The following is a 21,571-nucleotide window of genomic DNA, read 5'->3' on the forward strand; positions in this document are numbered from 1 at the left end:
AATATGGAAGTGAATGGGTCAATGTTTGAGTGGGTCAAAGATTAATCTGCCAGATGATATGTAGAAGAAGGATGATAGGTCTATAAGAGAAAACAAATATTTGTAGTGTTTGAGTGGTCTAATGAACAACATTAAGGATAGGTACTACAGACAAAAGGTTCATAAAGATGAGGGTGGGAGAAATAGAGGTGTTTATGATTTTTGAAAAAGACAAGGGGGTAAATGACATTAGATAGGGATTTCCCATGTTAAACGGAGGTGTCCCAGAAGCAACATTATTACACTACTGACGGCCCTTATATAGTAGATGTGGCCTCAGGCACATGATTGTTATATGTTATATGGTGAAAAGGTTACCACTTTTCGACTATTCATTGGCTATTCTATGTTGCAAAGGCAGCTTTGCTCGCTTTTTGAGAGCTAGCATTGTTTTGTGATATTCTCCAAAACTCACCTTGTGCTCCTCTTTGAGGTGGGCCTCGGTGAGCTGGCGACAGTGAGACTCAAGCCCACAAAGCAGACAATGAAATAGCAGTCGATCAGCTCCTTTGTCTTCTTCAAGCACTCCTTTGCCTTTTTCTAATCCCAGAGCACAAACATTCATTACTCCATCAATTTCACTTCCATCATTTCGACTCTTGCCAAAACGACATTGATTTATTTCCAGTTTCTCTTTCACGTCCTGCACATTCTCTCCACTCTCTGCTTTTACCACAGGTGTTCTCTCTGCATCCTCTTTTAAATTCCTTTCTTCCCATGTCATAAGCATTCTTTCACTGTCCACAATACTCTCACTCGCTGTCAAGTTCTCCATTTTTGTCCACCCTTTATCCTCAGTCAACCAATTATTTTCCTCTGCCATAAACTCCTCATCTGCTGTTGCTGCACTCTCTACATCGGCAAACACAGCGGACAATTCCAAACGAGCTACAACACTGTCCTCGTCCAAAGCCATGGCTGCACTCCCATTGTCAGCCCTCCCCATGTCTACAGTCTTCCGTTCCTCGTCTGCTGATGCCGCCCTCACCTTGTCCGCAGCCGCCCTGCCCTTGCCGTCCTCCTCAGCCACCATGCCCTCGCCGGCTTCCACAGCCGCCCTGCCCTCGTTGGCTTCCGCAGGAGCCCCACCCTCGTCTACCTCTGCAGCCGCCTTGCGCTTGTCGGCCTCCACAGCCTCACGACCGTTGTCGACATCCGCCACTGCCCTACAGTCGTCAACCTCCGCCACCGCCCTATAGTCGTCGTCCGCAACCACCTGACTGTTGTCATCGTCGTCCACTGCCACACTCTCGTCGTCCGCCGCCACATTCCCATAGTTCGCCAGAGCACTCCCGTTGTCCACAACTCCCACTACCCTCCCCTCATCCGCAGGCAACCTCCAAACGTCCGTAGCAGTCACCCTCTCCAAATCTGCAGCCACTCTACCTTCGTCAGTCGGCACTTGCGGCCCCACCTCGTCCGATGAGGCAGGCACTCGTGGCCCCATCTCGTCTGAAGCAGCAGGTGCTCGCATCCTCACCTCATCCGAGGAGGCAAGCCCACACAGCCTCCACTCGTTGGAGGCAGCAGGCACATGCTGCCTCCATTCGTCCGAGGCGGCAGGTGTGCGCAGCCTCCATTCGTCAGAGGGGGCAGGCGCTCGCGGACTACCCTCCTCCGAAGGAGCATCCATTGTTCCATTATCCGAGAATGAGGGTGCACCTACCGTCCCTTCGCCCGAAGCCGTGGGAGCACCCGCCATCCCATCAGAGACCACAGATGCACCCATCGTCCCCTCCTCCAAGGCCGTCCCCGCCATACCCTCATCCAAGGTCGCAGCCACCTTCCCCTTGTCTGAGACCGCACCAGCCGTCCCCCAATCCAAGAACGCACCCGCCATCCCCTCGTACAAGGTCGCAACCATTTTCTCTTCATACGAGGCCACACCCACCACCCCCTTTTTTGAGGGTGCAGCCGCCGTCCCCTCACCCGAGTTCGCCACGTCGTCCGAGGCTACGGGCGCATCTACCGTACCCTCGTCAGAGACTGCAGAAGCAAGCGCACTCAATGTCCCCTCGTCACAAACCGCCAACGCACCTACCGTCCCCTCCTCTAAGGCTACTGGCGCACCCTCCGTCGCCTTAGCCGAAGCTGCACCCACCATCTCCTCGTCCGAGGCTGCACCTGCTGTCCTTTCGTCAGAGACCGCAGGCGCACCCGCCATCTCCTCATCAGGGATCATGGGCTCACCTGCCGTCCCCTCGTCGGAGACAGTGGGCGCACGTGCCGTCCCCTCGTCAGAGACAGTAGGCGCACGCACCGTCCCCTCATCAGAGACAGTGGGTGCACGCGCCGTCCCCTCGTCAGAGACAGTGGGCGCACACGAAGTCCCCTCGTCAGAGACAGTGGGCGCACACGAAGTCCCCTCGCCAGAGACCGTGGGCGCACACGAAGTTCCCTCCTCGGAGACCGCGGGTGCACCTACCGTCCCCTCCTCGAAAGCCACTGGCGCACCCTCCGTCGCCTTAGCCGAAGCTGCACCCACCATCTCCTCGTCCGAGGCTGCACCTGCCGTGCCCTCGTCAGAGACCACAGGCACACGTGCCGTCCCCCCGTCAGAGACAGTGGGCACACGCGCCTTCCCCTCGTCGGAGACAGTGGGCGCACGTGCCGTCCCCTCGTCAGAGACAGTAGGCGCACGCACCGTCCCCTCATCAGAGACAGTGGGTGCACGCGCCGTCCCCTCATCAGAGACAGTGGGTGCACGCGCCGTCCCCTCATCAGAGACAGTGGGTGCATGCGCTGTCCCCTCGTCAGAGACCGTGGGCGCACGCGCCGTCCCCTCGTCAGAGACCGCGGGCGCACACGCTGTCCACTCGTCGGAGGCAGAGGGTGCACACAACGTCCCCTCGTCTGAAGGTGGACCCTCCGTCCCCTCATCTGAGGGTGCACCCGCTATCCACTCATCCGACGGCGCATCCGCCGTCCCTTCATCCGAGGCTGCACCATCTGCCGTCCCCTCTTCCAAGGACGCATGTGCACGTGACATACCCTCACTCGAGGCAGTAAGTACACATGATGCACCATCACCCAAGGCCGCAGGTGCATGCGTCTTCCCGTCACCCAAGGCTGCAGCCGCACACAACGTACCCTCACCCAAGGGCGCACATGACGTACCCTTACCCGAGACTGCAGGCGCATGAGCCGTACCCTCATCCGTTGTCGTCAGCGCACGAGACGTCCCCTCATCCATGGTCGCAGGTGCACGAGCTGTCCCCTCATCCGTGGTCACAGGTGCACGAGCTGTCCCCTCATCCATTGTTGCAGGCGCACGAGACTTCCCCTCATCCGTTGTTGCAGGCGCAGGAGACGTCCCCTCATCCGTTGTCGCAGGCGCAGGAGACATCACCTCATCTGTTGTCGCAGGCGCACGAGACGTCCCCTCATCCGTTGTCGCAGGCACATGAGACGTCCCCTCATCCGTTGTCATCGGCGCACGAGACGTCCCCTCTTCAGTGGTCGCAGGCGCATGAGACATCCCCTTTTCTGAGGCCGCAAGTGCCATCTCCTCAGAGGCAGCAAGCGCATGCACCACCCCCTCATCAAAGGCAGCAGGCATGCGCATGATACCCTCATCCGAGGCCACAGGCACGCATACCCTCCCCTCATCCACGGCTTCACACACATGCGCCCTGTCCTTATTCCCGACCGCACAAGCTCGCCCCCTGCCCTCATCTGAGGCCGCAGGGGTGCATGTCCTGTACCCATCAGTGGCTGCAGGGGCACCTACCCTACCCTCATCAGAGCCTGCAGAGGCACGTATCCTGCTCTCATCAGAGCCCACAAGGGCATACATCCTGCTGTCATCCAAGCCCAAAGGTGTATTCCCATCTGCAGTGGTAGCCGCCATATTCGGTGTCGGTGCAGGTGACCTTGCACCTTCCAATTTTGCTACTCTCTGTCCTGCCAACACAAACCTTTCTCCCACCACAGCACCCCAACCACCATCCCTAGTCTTCTCTTTTTTTGTTACTTTCTCCTTTTTCACCATCTTATCATCTGCCACCCTGTGCAGAAGCCCTCCAATTTTTCTCGGAATGATTGTCCCTCTCAATGGCTTTAAACGCTCACCCTTGTTCCTCGGTTCATTGTCTTTTAACTCTTGAACAAAATGTGGTGTCCCTTCTACGACATCTTTCACTTGCTCCTTCCCAAGTTCTTGTGCAATAAGGAGTGGTGGCGAATCAGCAGATGTTTCACGATCCCCACCTTCATCTCCCATCACCGGTAGTATGGGAGGAAGGTCATGGCAACCTATAGATAGGTAGGGGTGGGGGTGGTATAGAAGAAAGGTACATGTGAATCTACAAACAATAGTTTTCAGCAGAATCGAGTATTTAATCTGCAATTCTCCTTAAGATTAGATACTTATAGTTATACCTACACTGGCAACTGATTAGATCAGATATAATGTTTGCAGACATTCGGCAATTCTCTTTACAAATATATGGGGTGTCCCACAAGCCAATGACCTCCTTTTGCCGAGCTGTAGATTATGGAATATTTTGATGAAAACGCATATTTCTGGCGTCAAAAAGATGGACAAAACTGATAACCCCATGCATTTGGCCCTTAAAAAAGAAACAAAAGAATTGAGGATGCGCACGTCAGCTGACTTCCCTTCCCGGCAGGTTTCTCTTGCGCCAATTTTCATCAAATATTCCGCGATATGCAGCTCGGCAAAAGAGGGTTATCGATTTATGGGACAACCTATACATTGTTGCACATCTGCCATCGAAGCATAGATTAGGGGGCAACAACACCAGTCTGTGCACATGGTCGAATAAACAATTTTTACTTATTTATCAACTTTTGTTGATTAATAAGTACATTTTTATTCGAGCAAAATTTAATTGAACAATCAATTAGCTTATAAATTAAGGATGACATGAAAAAGAATGTGTAAGTTTACAAAAAGCTTCTTATCCACTTATGCTTAACACTTACCTACCTTCACTTAACCCTTCGGCTGCAAGGCAAGGCTCGAATATAAACATGGACGTACAAATAGAAAAAGACAAGAAAGGGATCATGGACAAATGAGTAAAATCCCATGGGGCGAGAGGAACCCCACACCAAGCTGGGCCAGATGTAGTGACGTGTACACCAACTCGGGAAATCACGATTCTTCTGCAACAGCAAACCTAATTGGTTTCGGTGGAGCAAAGCGAGCTCAACACAACTTATGACAAAGAGGTCTAGACCCTATTACAAGGCATTCTGTTCCTCCGGAAACAGCTTCAATGAAGACTTTGATTCCCTCAGTTCTTCCGCCGTTTGTTTTTAACCTCAAAACAAGTATAGGTATGTCAGTTCATCCAATGACAAACCACACTTTACTATAAAGGAAGGCCAACGGCTGCAAGATTCTGCCACCAGAGGGTTCTTGACAGTTTCAGAGAATGGCGGTCGGAGGGTCGAGGTAATATGTTCTTCTTCACTTGAGCAGTATAAAAGAAGATTTCAATCTGCTCATCTGCCAATTGTGCCTTTCCTTATTGCCCTCCACACATCCCACCCCTCCACAAAAGCTAGAGTAATGTTCCAGGCAGCACCATTGAGAGAATGCATCTGAATTGACGTGCACATTACCTGCTCATTAGGTCATCTCCATCTCGAAACTCGAAGAGATGAACTTATGAAATGAGTTGTGATGTCTGGATTGGTGTTTACCCCACTGACACTTAGGATCCCTACTCTTCCCTTATTTACCAACCGATTGCTCTGAAACCCGATGCAGCCCTTCTACTTGATGGTCTGCGGGACAACTCGGTAATAGAATTTTCGATTTTTCGCTCACCAAGGGGTTCTCCCAAATCTCAACCTCAAGAGATGACAGTCAGCCCAGTCGGGGCTATTTATTTTTATATTGTATATACTACTGCCATGTCTGTGACTGCAGGTGGAATCCCCTCTGCAGTGGTAGCCGCTGTTTTCTGCAACTCGTGTGCATCTGGCTACTTTCATGTCTCTGCTCAGGAGTAGCGTCTCCGTGCTCATATTAAGCGCCATACCACTGTCCCATTTTGTGTAGTTCCCAGAATACAACCAGTCAACGATGCTTGAACCACTTGAGGCTCCAATAACTCCATGAGACCCAATAACTCACCATGGGCCCAGCTGCCAATCATGCTATCAGTAATCACGACCATCTCACAGATGCGTGGCACCTGCAGGGATCAACACTCATGCAGCTTCACCTCTTTAACTCCAACTCCCTCTCCTGGCAGTTCTTCTAGCCACAATTCACAGGAACCCCTTACCCAAATCAATTTGACAGTAATTGGCAACAAGAAAATCTTTGGTTTCTCTCAATCAACAGTGCTGTCTTTGAGCTGTATAGGACATTTCTTATTTTCAGCCACAAACAACTTGTTGTTTATCTTCTTCACTGGAGCTCACAGGCAGACACCTCTATTGATGCGTTCAAAGACAAACTCTTCGAATAAATTCTGCTCGGTGTTATCAACCTCCACTATCTGCGATACATAATTAATCATCCGGTATGTATGAGTACATGATCACATTGTACAGCGTGCTACGTTCAACTTGTCACATGACATGACATCTGACCTCTTGATGCCATAATCCAATCAGTTCATCTTTGTATCATATATACTTACAACAGGCTTGTTACAATTCACATCACTGGTTCACAAGTTGGCCCAGTAACATAATTTTTACTTAACATGACCTCTGACCTTTGACCTATTAACCCTAACATTGAATCAGTTAGTCTTTACATCATCATACATACCTGTACCAAGTTTGACTTAGATCCCTTAAGCCGTTTTTAAGTTGTCGCGATACCAAAATAATTGTAACTTAATATGACCTCTGACCTTTGACCTCTTGACTCCAAAATCAAATCAGTTCATCGATGCATCATAATACATTATACCAAGTTTGGTGAAAATCCCATGACTAGTTCTCAGGCTAGCTCGGTAACAGAATTTTCAGGCTAGCCCCCCCCCACCCCCCCAACCCACCTGGGAAGCCCCCATGATCTGGAATCGAAAAATTGAAGCATGAGCGATTTTGTGGGCTACTGTCATGTATTCATGTATCAAGTTTCAGAACAATCAGCTGGGTGACAAGGGAGGAGCAGCAAAAAGTTAACGGACGGACCGACGGACAGATGGACGGACAGACATCTGGACATCACGACCCATTTTATAAGTTAATCTCTTCGAGAATCGAGATAAGATGACTTAAAAATCGAACCTCCTAACTTGTGGAGGCACAGATCAGGTTCCATAACAGCAAATGCTGCATGACCTGTAAACAAGAAGCGTCGTCTCCCACATTAACACATCGCCTCTGCCCTGCTAAATACCAGTTAAAAGGTGAGGATACAGTCAAGCGAGATAAATTAAACAAAAAAGGGATCTTCCGACTCTGAATACGACATGACGCAGACGTCATGAATTTTGGCTTTACATTTGTTTACACAATAAACAAATAAAAATTGCATTCATTTAAAAAATAATATACCAACAAAGTTGAAAAGGTGAATTATAAAAATACAAGTAACCTGATGTATGAAAAAATAAGAGATCAAGTTATCATGTAATTGTGGCCAAAACTTGTTTGAAATGAATATGGTCGATACCAATAGATACCTGGCACAGAACTGCTTGACTGCCACATGCCAGACGGCTTTGAGCTATGCAGAAGGTTGGTCGGACACGTGCCGAGTAGCTGTGAGCTAGGGGGCTGGACACAAACTGTTGAAGTATTAGGTTGTTGTGTACGTGACAATTGGTTATGGTGACGCTGGTGATGGTGGTTTAGGGCAGCATGATAAAGTGTGGCATATGAGCACAACGAACAGCACCAGATCCGTGGAGCTGTAGAAGAGAAGCAAAAGCATAATGTGATATTACTTTTAGATAACGATTTCTGTCTTCCAACCTATCAGGGGAAGTAAAATATTTCTCTTTTCAAAACATTCGAGAGCCCCCTCCCCCCCCCAAAAAAACCTGAGTTATATTCCAATGACACCAGTAAACTGCATAGTCCTAAATCTGTCCTTCAACCATGTAACTAAGGGCTCTAATACAGAACTTTTAGGATGACATGAGATTTGCCCAAATGTTTTTTTTTCTGATGTCAAGCCACAAAGCCAGAGGGCCACTCGAGATGGGGGCTACACAGAAGGAAACAAAAGCAGAACAACCAGCCGCTTGGATTGAAACAAGACAAATGTAAAAAGTTGTCTCTTCACAGAACAAAAAGGCCTGGACTAGGTCCAAAAAAAAAAATTATATATATATATATATATATATATATATACATACATACATACATACAACCCTCGGCTATCGCGCCTAATTGGTGCCGCTTTCGGTGCGCGTTAGCCGAAATCGCGATAGCTGAACTGAAGAACGTATGGTAATAATTCTAATTGGTACCAGGACCCCCAAGTTGACCACATATTTAACCTATTTTTGCCACTTTTTTACCAAGTGTTTCTACCATATAAAGAAACATTAACATACAAGGAAACATTAAAACAAGAATCACAATATGTAAATAAAAATAAAATTTGGAAAAAAGTACCTTTTTACCATTTTATTTACCTTTTTGGGAACGATGAGGGGCTTAGGTGGTTGGGTAGGTTCCGAGGCTTGGGTGGAGTCTTATTGACCACCACTATGTGCCTCTAACTCGTCCAGGATTGCGTCAGCTGAAGCACCAGAGAAGCGCTCAACATCAGAGGGCTCGTCAAAGACAGACGGCTGTGCCTCGTTGCGACGCCGTAAGCAGGGTCGGCGTCATAGGGGGGCATTCGCGGGCCATGCCCACCCAAATGAGTTATTGTTCCCCCCCCCCCACACCCACCCGCAGGTCAAGCCTTTGGCGCCAAACTTGCACGTCGGCTATATTTTGTGCAGTGTGTGTGTGTGTGTGTGTGTGTGTGTGTGAAAGAGAGAGACTTTGCAGCATGTTTTTAAATTGGAACTTGGTTGGTGTGTTGCTTGTTGACCGCAAACTCTTATTATCAAGCATTTACATCATAGATTGAGGTCTCGAACGGCAGTTTGTGCTCCCCCCCCCCCCACCCCCTGCGGTTACCCTAATGTCCCCCGATTAGACTTGTTCTGACGCCGAATCTGGCCGTAAGAATTTGGTGATCTAGTCAGGTTCACTATGTTTTTTCGTTCAAAATCATGGTAGATTAGCAAACCTATACATTTTTGGAAACGTTATTACATGGAAAATCTGAAAATCAATGTTTACATTTGCCAATTCCGACCAATTCCATTCGACTAATTCGACCAATTCGACCAATCGACCAATTCCATTCGACCAATTCGACCATTCGACCAATCGCTTCGATCGACCATTCGACCATTCGACCAATTCGATCGATTCGATTCGATCGACCATTCGACCCATTCGATTTGCCAATCAATTTGACTGACCTTTGCTTGTGTGGAACGGACTGTGAAAATGATGCGGACTATATTGTCGGATACTATACACAGGACAGTGATGACGAACTCTAAATGGCATATTCTGTAATCGTGTATGTTTGATGCCATTGACTGCCTGTGTATATTTTGTCATTGACTGCCTGTGTAGATGTGAAGTTATACTGACTGCATGTGTATATATGATTTTGCTGACTGCCTGTGTATGTTTGGTGATATGAATTATTGTGACACATTTTGATGTTATTAACTGCCTGTACAAAATGATAACATGTATTTGATTATGCAACTTATCGCGAATATAAAGACAGTATTTTGCAATTCAAAACCTTTGATTCGTGTCTTACCATTCCCCATAGCACTAATTTGATACTTTCATTGGATTCCTTGTCCCTGAAAATATAGGTTTAGTATATTTTTAAAAGTTTTTAGGGTAATTAGAGGCAGAAATAGAACAAAATATGTATTTTACAGTGGCCATTTTGAAAATCCAAAATGACCGCCATACAGGTATCTCTCCAAATGTAAACATTGATTTTTAGTTTCCTTATGCTATAACCTTTCCAAAAATGTATAGGTTTGCTAATCTACCATGATTTTGAACGAAATATAATTTATTGACATAGTGAACCTGACTAATCTGGCGTTGGCGGAGGGAGTTGACGTTGACGTACGATAATCACGGTTTTGGTAAATACCTCGCACTGTTGACTCATTTATCCCAAATTTCTTTCCAACACTTCGCTTTGTTTCACCATTGTCTATCAACTGCACAATTTCGAATTTCTGAGCGTAAGTTAAGTTCTTCCTCTTCTTGATATCCCTTGATTTCTCTTTCCCCACGCTCGGTGATGACGTAGCACCCTTTCCACCATTTCCGGTGCGCTATAGCACGTAGTTGGGGCGCGATAGTCGTGTGTTGTGCAGTTTTTTAGGTAGCCGCGATAGCAAAGAAACGCGATAGCCGAGTTCGCGATAGCAGAGGGTTGAGTGTGTATATATATATATATATATATATATATATATATATATATACAGTGAAACCTTGACTTACGAGTGCACCAACTTACGAGTTTTCCGAGATACGAGCCGTCGCTCGGGCGGTTTATTGCTTTGAGGTGCGAGCCGAGATCTGAGTTACGAGCTTACGCCACCCGCCACCAGGTGGGTTCCGGTCACGTGGTTATCTTGCCGTGCAAGCATCTCTGCCGTATATCGCTGCTGTTTTGTTTTCGCATTTTGGTTATTTTGGAGCTGACGCCACCCGCCACCAGGTGGGTTCCGGTCACGTGGTTATCTTGCCATGCAAGCATCTCTGCCGTATATCGCTGCTGTTTTGTTTTCGCATTTTGGTTATTTTGGAGCTGACGCCACCCGCCACCAGGTGGGTTCCGGTCACGTGGTTATCTTGCCGTGCAAGCATTTCTGCCGTATATCGCTGCTGCTTTGTTTTCGCATGTTGGTTATTTTGGAGCTTACGCCACCCGCCACCAGGTGGGTTCCGGTCACGTGGTTATCTTGCCGTGCAAGCATCTCTGCCGTATTGCTGCTTTGTTTTCGCATGTTGGTTATTTTGGAAATTTTCTTAGTTTTAACCATGGGTCCTAAGAAATTGAGTGCCAAGGGCAGTACTGAGAAGAAGAAGAGGATGATGTGCTTGGATATAAAACACGCAATCGTCGAAAAACATGAGCGAGGTGTGCGTGTTGTCGACTTGGCGAGGCAGTACGATCGTAGCAGTACGGTCGAAACATTTTGAAAGGGAGGAAGAAACAAACCTCGCTGGACAGGTTTTTATTGAAACGCCCTGCAAGTGAAAGCGAGGAAAGTGTGGCGAAAAAGGCAAAAGTTATCTCCTCCACCTCCGTCAGCATCTTCGTCTGATCTTCAAGGTAAATACACTTAATAAAACCAGTTTATTTCTTTACATTGTGGCGGACACGGAAGCTCACTGGTGTGGTGACATCATTCCGCGCACCAAGTGGGCGGGGGCCACGCCGAGGGGTAGGCGTGGCCTCAGGATATACACCGGGCGCGCAGCCCGGAGCGCGCCAGTGTTACAGTGAGCTCTTGAATAAAGACTCTTACAAATTACCGCGTTGTCCGCTTCCTCCTTGTTTACAAGCAGCGCACGTAACGCCGCTTATTAGTTATTACGTACAGTATATACGAGGTCGTGCTTGTTTATACATTATTTGTTATTTATAAAGTACATTTTTCTTATTTAAAAACACGTAACAAAAAAAATTGGTGTGCTTTTTGGCGGGCTGGAACGGATTAATAGCATTTCAATGCATTTTAATGGGGAAATTTAATTTGAGAAACGAGCAAATTGAGTTACGAGCTCGGTCACAGAACGAATTAAACTCGTAAGTCAAGGTTTCACTGTATATATATATATATATATATATATATATATATATATATATATATATATATATATATATATATATATACACAGACTTGGCATTTAATATGGAATATTTTTTTTTGTGGGGGTGAACTTACTTTTCAAGATGACTTAGAACCAAAAGTTCATTGGAATTATGTTGAAATTATTCTAGATTTTATTAATGTGACCTTTAAAAGAAACGAAAACCACATTTGACATTTCAAAGCAAATAAATTGATCCTTGAAAGTGATGTAAACCGATATCGAACTCAATTCACGGACAGTACTGTGTTAAACTTCTGTACGTTTTCCAGAAGTAACTCTTTATTTTGCACATTAGCCAAAAAAAATTTCAACAAAAACAAAAGCTAAATTATGACTGGGATTACAGACAGTAAAATTACAGTTCAGTACTTCGTGTAACCCCCACGAGCATTCAGGAGAGCACGTACACGTCGAGGCATGCTGTTCATGAGATTTGCCAAGGTTTGGACAGGAATCGCTTGCCATGCAGTGACAATAGACTGCTGCAATTCATGCACAGAGGCAGGCTGCTGGTCCAAGTTGTCGATTTAACGCGTTAATTCTGCCCACAAGTTCTCTATCGGATTCATATCCGGGGACATGGCAGACCACTCCATATGCTCTACACCATGGTCAGCAAGAAAGTGTTAGATCATGCGAGCATGATGAGGCCGTGCATTGTCATCTTGGAAGACAAAGTTTCCTCGAAAGGCTGCACGAACAAATGGAAGCAATGTTTCTTCCAGAATGGCCCTGTGCTTGAACTGGTTCAGGTTTCCATTCTGAACAACCAGGTCAGTTTTGTACCCTGCATGAAAAGCAGCCCAAACGGTCACCCCACCACCTCGGACTCTTGGCACTATACAATCTTCGTTGTGGGCTTCATGCACTTGTCTGCGCACTCGGACGCGGCCATCTTGACGATAGACCAGAAATCTAGACTCGTCACTGAAGGTCACGTGATTCCAGTGTCCTGGCTGCCATTGACGGTGCTCTCTGGCCCACTGCAATCGGCGCTGGCTGTGTTGTCTGGTCAGGCGTGGCTTTCTCAGGGGACGCCTGGCACGATAGCCTACTTGAACCAGTCGTTGGTTGACTAGCCTTCTGGATACAGGCACATTTGTCAGTTGCTGCCACTCAGCCCTAAGCCGATTAGCTGACTTGGTACGGCCATTGCAGACGAACCGGTGCAGCTGGCGATCATCTCTCCTTGTGGTTCTGCATGGACGTCCTGGCCTCGGTATTGGAGTAGGGACACCCCTCTGAGCATTTCGTTTCAGGATCTTTGACACCTGACCTTGAGTGATGCCATACTGCCGAGCAATAGCACGCTGTTTCATGCCAGAATTTCGTAAAGCCACCACTCCATGACAAACAGCATTGTCAAGTTGACGGACCATCTCCAGAGGAAGCGGCAATAACTTTTGTAGACGTGCAGCAGTTGTTTTCCACTAATACAGAACGCAACAACCCTTATATACCCGATTGTGAAGCCAGTCGTCAAATGTACCTGTCCTTACATTTTGTCACGCCACCTGTGATATAATCCTGTTATTGACTTCTTGCTGCAAAAGACAATCAGTGACATGGTTCTTTCAACAAAGACATCACCGAAGGGTAAAAGAAACTCACCAGATTGATATACTGAGATCAGAAAGTAAACCCAAGTCAAGAAAAAAAGAAAATTCCATATTGAATGCCAAGTCTGATATATATATATATATATATATATATATATATATATATATATATATATATATATATATATATATATATTACAAGACTCGGTCCAAACATTACCTTGGGCAACTAAAGATAGCCTCTGATGGGAGAGGGAAGGAGAGGATTCCATTGATGGCAACATGTTGAATGTGCAAGTGGTGGAAATCAGAAATCAAGGAATGATTTCAGCCTTCTTTGCCACCAGGCAGAGCTTGGCAAGCAAAGCAGGATGCCGCACTGTATCGTATGCCCGAGATATGCCCAGGAAACAGACTGTTGGAACCTCTTGTTTGAAATTGAAGGCCTGTAACTATTGCTGAGAAAGGAGCGGAAGCTTGTGCAGAGTCGACTGATAGGGACGGAATCCAAACAAATGGTTGGAGATCAGGCTGTTGGAAAAAAACAAAAAAGGAAAAAAAGGGAAAGACGTGGGTGTTTTTACACCCTAATTCTTTTTGGGAACAGCAATGAGGTTTCCTGATGTCCATGCAGAAGGGAGGTGGCCAAAGAGGGACAGACTGAATAGGTCAGACAAAGGGGAAGCAATAACAGCAGAGCAGAATTCGAGAACATTGGGGTGATGTCAACTAGGGCCAGCCGCCTAAACATGGTCACGTCCAGTCAGAAGGTTCTCTACTTTTTCGGGTGAGAAGGACACAGAGTCCAGTCGACAGTGAGTATGTCGAGATAAGATTTGGACAGAATGGGATGGGTTGGGTAAAGGAGATTTTGAAGCTACCGACACCGGCAGAGAGGGTCAAACCCACACCTGCAGAGTCACAGAAGGCCTTTGCTGCAATGCCATGGCTGGTTGCTGTGGAGTGAACGTTCAGCCGGCTGGCGTGGTGACCGTTGAAATCACCACTGATGAGAAAGAGTTGGGATGCGTGATTACGAGTTGATTCATGATTGAGGAAACAGAGGTGTCTTGAGAGTAGTCGTTGTTGTGTGGACGATATACTACACATACAAACATTATGTGGTTACAGAGAGGCATGCATATACAGCCATAGGTATTCCAGAAGGCTAGGAGGGGTGAGTGAGGAAAATGGCCAATTAGCCATGCACTTCTTGACAATACACAATACCACCACCTCTATGACTGAGGGGAGACCAGTCAAAGAACAACAGAGAATAACGTGGGAGAGACACAGAGGAGTCAGAAACATCATGTGAGAAACAAATTTAGTTCTAGTTAGAGGTTGCAATCAAACGAGGCCTGCTTTCAATTTAAGTACACAAACGTACCACACACATTTAGGTAGTAGGTTCTAGACGGCAACCGCTCAGGGTAACACTACTGTTCAGACTTAGGGGCGTTAAAGTTGTACCTGGAACCATCTTACACTCTCCGTGTCAAGATTGCTGGTCTTATTTTCTGTCTCACTCAAACTATAGCTACCGGGCTAGCTTCAACCTCTCTTTCTTACAAGCAAACATCACACACTTTACTTCATCATTTTTACTCCTCACCTTTACATTATCACTTTTTTATTTCCCTTTCCTCACATTTATCAATGCAGTTATTTTAATTAAGGCCTGGCCTTGATGAGGACTCTATAGGAAAATTGATATTAGAAGTTTGACATTGAGTTGACCTTTGACCTTAAATAGCTGGTTTCCCAAATCAGTGATACACTATGTAATTGCTGTTAAAATTTCAAGTTATTGAATGAATGAATGATCGTTTTAAGGCCATTTTTCCCCGCTAGAGCGGGGGTTAGCCTTGCGGGCCCCATGACAATCATGGTTCCCTGTTTGAGGCAATGTTTTTTTTTATGGCCGGATGCCCTTCCTGACGCCAAGTCAAGTTAATAGGATGAAAATTGCTGATTTTTCAGATGAAAATCGATTTTAGAAGTTTGACCTTGAATTGACCTTTGACCTTTTGACCTTAAATAGTTGGTTTCCCAAATCAGCGATACACGTTTAATTTTCAAGTTCATAGGATACAAATTGATGATTTTAGAAGTTTGACCTTGAGTTGACCTTTGACCTCAAAAATATTTGGTTTCCCTATTTATTGACTCAATGTACAAATGCTGTTCAATTTTCAAGCCAATCGGATGAAAAATGGCGATTTTAGAAATGTGACCTCCAGATGACCTTTGACCTCAAAATCAATAGGCTTCTCAATTGTGACGACCTCCACAACTTAGTGAAGTTTCATGACGATCGGTTTAGAATTGTGACATGTAGGCGAGTGACAAACAGACAGACAGAATAACAAACGCAACCGACGAATATACTTGAAAAATCTTCGATTTTGCAAGTAACAAACACATAATGACACAAAAAACACCGAAAAGAGAAATTGTCCACTTGTGTACAGAACAAAATCGGCAACACTTCAATCTACATATTATCAAAGGCAACATTTATGGCTCACTCACTTCTGTGTACCCGATGGCAGTGCCCAGCCAGGTGCCAAGGATTAGGTGCACGCAATGGGCAATGTGGGCATCGCCAAAAGGGTGGCGGTGGATGGGTGTTTTGCTTGTGTCTTGCCAGCCTGGAGAAGGAAGATCATGAAATGTTATATGGAATACAAATTAAAAGAAAGGTTACTGCACAATCTATTAGTTGCTTGAGATTGCAGGTGAGAGATTTAGTCGTGTACTATTAAAAGTCAACATAGAAGTGAACTCGATTCCTCGATCTCTCGATCTCGTTACTCTCGATACTCGATACTCGATACTCGATCTCGACTCGATAGAAGTGAACTCGATAGAAGTGAAACCCTGGTGTTGGGCTAGCGGCTAGGGTGCCGGCTTAGGATCCTAGGATCCTGGGTTCGAATCCCGGTCGATCGCTGAATTAACGCCAGGGGGGTTGACTCAGCCTGTCATCCTTCCGAGGTCGGCTAATTGAGGACCAGTTCACTGGTAATTCCCTGTTTGTCGTTAAAGGCGGCAAAAAGGGTTGGCGTCAGGAAGGGCATCCGGCCGTAAAACATTGCTTCAAAAAGGGGACCAACGAAAAAGGCCAACCCCCGCTTGCGGGGAAAAATGGCCTCTAAAGGTGGTTTTTATAGAAGTGAACTCGATTCAATGTACAATGTGCGCTGAGTGGGTTCATCAAAAATGTAGTGGTTTGAGAGGGTCATTAACCAGTGTGGCAGCTACATTCAAGTGTAAGGTGTGCACAGAGGGAGCTGCAGATGGAGGAAATGTTGAGTTGGATCTTGGAGACGGCGTGAAGCTGGAAGGTGTGAAAACATTTTGTTACCTAGGAGACATGCTGAATGGAGAAGGTGGATCAGACTCAGCAACGGTTGCCAGAGTGAGATGTGCATGGAAGAAGTTTCGGGAACTGAGTGGCATGCTGACGAGGAGGGGAGTGTCGTTGAAGCTGAAGGGAAAGGTGTATGCTGCATGTGTGAGAAGTGTTATGATTTATGGGAGCAAGACATAGGTAATGAACGTAGAGCAGCAACGAAGCCTGGAAAGGGTGGAAATGCGAATGGTTCGGTGGATGTGTGGAGTATCGTTGAAAGAGAGGAAGACATATGATGAATTGCGAAAGATGATGGGAATAGAGCCTGTGATGGATGCTGTGAAGAGAAACAGTTTGAGATGGTTTGGTCATGTGTTGAGGAAGGATGAAAGTGACTGGTTGAGAAGAGTGATGGAAATAAATGTGGAAGGAAGTAGAGGACGGGGAAGACCGAGAAAGACTTGGCTAAAGATGGTCGAAGAAGAAATGCGGGCAAGGGGGTTAACAAGGGGAGATGCAGAAAATAGGGCAAAATGGAGAACATTGTCATGGGGACCGCAAGGCTAACCCCCGCTCTTGCAGGGAAAATGGCCTTTTAAAATGCCTATTGTTGTGTTGTTGTATAGAAGTGATAGAGTTTCGATAATAATTGTATACAGGTCTGTGGGGCACATTGTAGTACCGGAAACGTAGTGCCGTGGCAAAGGAGCAGCGATCACAGCTGTGGGAGCGGGCAGGTTGCAGCTGTACCAACGTGGCAAGGAGGTGTGAATGTGCATGAGCACGCAGGGTCTGTCTTGATGAGAATGCCCGGCCACACCGAGGACACGATCGAGCCCGCCATGCTCCATCTAAAGCAGTTCTCCCCTAGGAGAAAGGCAAACAATGCTGACCGACTTGTGTTAAGTGCAGCAACTACCACATGACTCAGATGATCTAATTAATAAACCAAAATTCTCCTATTTGTCGTTTTCCGTTTTATTCATTCCATTTGCTGGCAACACACACCTGTTTTGACATTTGCATCAAAATTCCCTCCTTTGGTGGCTGCGACTCCAGTACCCCTCCACCAACCTCTTCCTGTAGTCTGCTCCTGCCTGGATTGACAGCCTCTTTCTGATGCTCTTCCTCAAAAACAACTTTAGTCGGGGGAGATTGTGTGCTCCCGACCAGCACCTTTCCTCGTGATCCATGGCTTCCAGCCATCAGTGCATCACCGTGCGAACGCTTCATGTGGGCCACAAGCTTCTCAAAAGCTGGATGTGCAAATTGACATAGCTGGCACATATAACCACCATATGTAACCTTCGATGCAACCTGTGCCAAGTGGTTCAGCAGAGCCTGCGGGGGAGGCTGTCCCCCCCTAGAAAACACCTCTCCTGTTACCCTCACAGCTGGATGCTTCTTCTGGTAGTGTGTCAAGACACCATGCAAACGGGCATTCACATATGGGCAAATATTGCAGCTGTACATACCTGGCACTGCTCGCAGAGGTACACCACAACCAAATGTTGAGCCTGTAATGAGACTCATAGATTGATTTAGTGGTTTACCTCTGCTTAAAACTACTTTCCTTGGCTTTTGCTGACCCGCAGATTTTGGTTTATCTTCATTAGGCACCTTGGGACTCCTCCCACTTGTCACTCGTTCTCCTTCACAAGAGCCACCAGCACTTCTCACGCCTGTCATCACCGACTCCACTTCACTCATCACCTTCGGGCCTTGCTCAACTTTCAACTGCTCGACTGAAGTCCTAAATGAATGCCTTTTAGCACGATGAAGACTTAGCTGCCGTGCAGTGCTACACATGTGACCACAATCAGTGCAACGTGTCATGCCACTCCGCCCACCTTCCACAGCAACTGGTTCTTTCCCAGTGGCATCTGGTGCACTCTGCTGTCCAACTTCCATTCGGCTCCAGATGATAGCAGTGTATTCTCGCACAAGTTCTCCACTAATCCGCAGGCCAGGATGGCGTTTCTGACAGTGAACTAGAATTCCCTGAACAGTTCTGTTTATATATGGGCACTCTCTACAGTAAAACTGCAAACCAGGCATGCCAGAAGGTCCCAAAATAGGTTTTGGAGTTTGCGGTACAGGTTGAGGAATGACAGCTGGGGGAGTTGATGCAGGTGAAGAAACCGTAAGAGTGGCAGTGGGTGAGAGAGATGTGCGAGGCCGAATAGGAGATACACCACGACGGATATAGTTTGCTGTCACTTTAATCTCAGGGTGGCGTTTTTGGTAGTGCACCAAGACACCCTGGACAGTGCGGTTCTCATAGCCACAATGGCGGCAGTGATAAAGAATAGATACATCAGGATTTCCTTCAATCTCCTGTGGTGAAACTTGATGGCCTTTTGGAGAAATTTGAGCCTTTGAAGGGTTACCAGGAGAGAATTCCAACTTTTTGATCCGTGAAAAGGAGGCTTTACTACCTGGATGTCTCCGCTGGTAGTGATTTAAAACAGAGTGAATGTTCCCATTTTGGTAAGAGCAGAGATCACAGCTAAACACAAGACCATGGGATGTGCTGTCCTCCACCCAACCATCAGCTTCACTGCCAGAAGAGACAAGACCAGAAGAAAGAAGTGCTGGAGTTACGCGAATCCCTGGGTGGGCTTTGTAATAATGCGGACTCAATCCACGAGCACTTGCGTGTACAAATGGACAGAGCAAGCACCTGTAACGAATGAGCTGTGGGGAATTGTCATAATCCAATGGAGATATGACCCCAGGGTGCTGTTCCGTATAGTGATCACGTAGTGCAGTTTCATTCCCAAATTGAGAGCAGCGACAGTGCACACAGCGGAACATGGCCGAGTGGTCTGTAGGGTCCAGCACAAACGAAGGCGAGAACTGAAGATAAGGATGTGCACGATGGTAATGTGTCGTGAGGGCACGAGCAAGGCAACATGTAAAAAGGCAACGTTTACAGCGGTAAGGAAATGCTGTGACCTTATCACTGCCCGACACACCTTGCTGTCCTTCTGAAGTTTGAGATTCATTTCCTTGATCAACCTGTAATTCTGACACCGCATCATGAGGATCTGTGACTGTAGAGGAGTTGATAGATTCTACATCAGAGTCCCCTGATGAACCGCCCATTCCAAGCCCCTCAACAGAGGAAAGAGCAAGTAGTGAGGTCCTCGTTTGCTGTTGTGCTATACTGTTGAGTCGACCAGTAAGTTGACCGACAATCGCATCGATTCTATGGCGTTTGTGTGGAAAGAGGGGGTGCTCAACCATCTTTGCACTTTCATTTACAACTGCCGATCGCTTCGTTGGAGTGAGACGAGAGGTACTGTGCGATGCATCTGCATCAATCAACTGGCTTGGAAATTCTTGTTTTTTCATCGCATCCTGTTCACCCAAACCCATGCGAGACTCCATTTCATCAGGACTTCTGACATTTGCTTTCCTTGAAGATGCGACCCTACCAAGAATTTCTGCAAGCAACCTTCCACGTCGGCCTCGACTGACTAGTCCTTTGCCCCCTCTCCCTTTCATCTTGAACTTGGACTCGAGTGTTTCACAATTTTGCTCAACTCCATTGGTCTTGATCCCATAGTTTACTTGTTTTTTACTGTCCTCAAAAACATTTGTCTTTTGATCCTTATCAACCTCAATTACAAACCCTATATTGTTGCCTTTGTCCACAGTTTTTTTTTCATTCTCCTCATCTTTTTTTTGCTCTTGCCTTTCTCCATCACTTTTTTTCAACAATCCCCCTACTATCCCCCTCTTTTTTATTTCAATTGCCTCCTCTACAGCTCCAACTGTACTCACGAAAGAAGGATTCTCCATAATCTCATCAAGCTTGGCCCCACCTCTGTTGTCAAGCACAAGTTTATCTTCCTTATAATCTTCAATCTGTTCTTTTTTCTTGTCATTACCATCCTGCTGCTGTTCATAATCATCACCGCCACTATCCTCCTCTTCTTCTTCTTCCTCCTCCTCCTCATCATCATCATCCTCTTCCTCGTCCAGTCGTCTGTTTGCTGGCCGTTCTTTAATGTCACTTTTAATCACATCATCTGGAGGCTCAAAGAAATCAGGGTTTGGATTGTAGCAAGATTTTTGGTCGGGTTTATCAGTTCGGTTCGGCAAGTGAAACTTGAGCACGTGACGGGATGTGGACCGGCGGTGTGCACTCACAAAAGGGCAGAAGAGACACTGAAACCGTCCAGCCCCAGCTCGCCTGTATGCCACGCCACACAACACCTGCGATCCACGGCCACGACGAGCACGTGTTCGCATCCGAGCCCCCCTTAGTGTTGTATATGCTCCCGTAATCCCTGATGCTGCTCTTCCTAGACCCACAATTCTATCCTCAACTGATCCAGGCATAATGTCCCTTGTTCTGTTTCCTGGCCGTTTCATTCCACGTGTCGTCCTTGAAACTGTAGCATGATCTGACGCCATCATCCTGTCCATGCCAGATTTCCTAGTCCTCTGACCTCTACTACGGACTCCAATCCATGTACCACCACGTCCTGCTCGTCCTGCTCTTGCAGCATTGGGTATTAGTTGTGCAGTTTCAACAATTAGTCGCTGAGACCTCGGACCTCGGCCACGACCAGGGCCACGACCAGGGCCACGGCCAGTCCCACGACCTCTCCCACCACCTCTCCCACCTCTCCCACCACGTCCAATTGCTGAAGAATCCATCCTGGAAGTACCAAAAAGGACAAGCACACAGTCACCAATGCTTCATTCCAAACAATACTCATGAAGTGCA

At 46.8% G+C, this 21,571-nt stretch overlaps 1 protein-coding gene across 2 annotated transcripts in view; it reads right to left on the minus strand.

Annotated features, from left to right (window-relative positions):
• Positions 1 to 21,571, minus strand: part of LOC137421561 (uncharacterized) — an 86,967-nt gene that overhangs the window by 24,469 nt on the left and 40,927 nt on the right. For both annotated transcript variants that reach the window (XM_068107749.2, XM_068107739.2), the window contains exons 5-9: positions 17,839 to 21,502; positions 17,513 to 17,697; positions 16,008 to 16,126; positions 7,662 to 7,889; positions 455 to 4,293 (exon numbers count right to left, since the gene is read on the minus strand). In XM_068107749.2, coding sequence (XP_067963850.2) covers positions 455 to 4,293; positions 7,662 to 7,889; positions 16,008 to 16,126; positions 17,513 to 17,697; positions 17,839 to 21,502 — 8,035 coding nt within the window. The remainder of the gene's footprint in view (positions 1 to 454; positions 4,294 to 7,661; positions 7,890 to 16,007; positions 16,127 to 17,512; positions 17,698 to 17,838; positions 21,503 to 21,571) is intronic.

This window comes from Myxine glutinosa, chromosome 1, assembly GCF_964187855.1.
Source record: "Myxine glutinosa chromosome 1, kmMyxGlut1.1, whole genome shotgun sequence".
Classification (NCBI taxonomy): Eukaryota; Metazoa; Chordata; class Myxini; order Myxiniformes; family Myxinidae; genus Myxine; species Myxine glutinosa.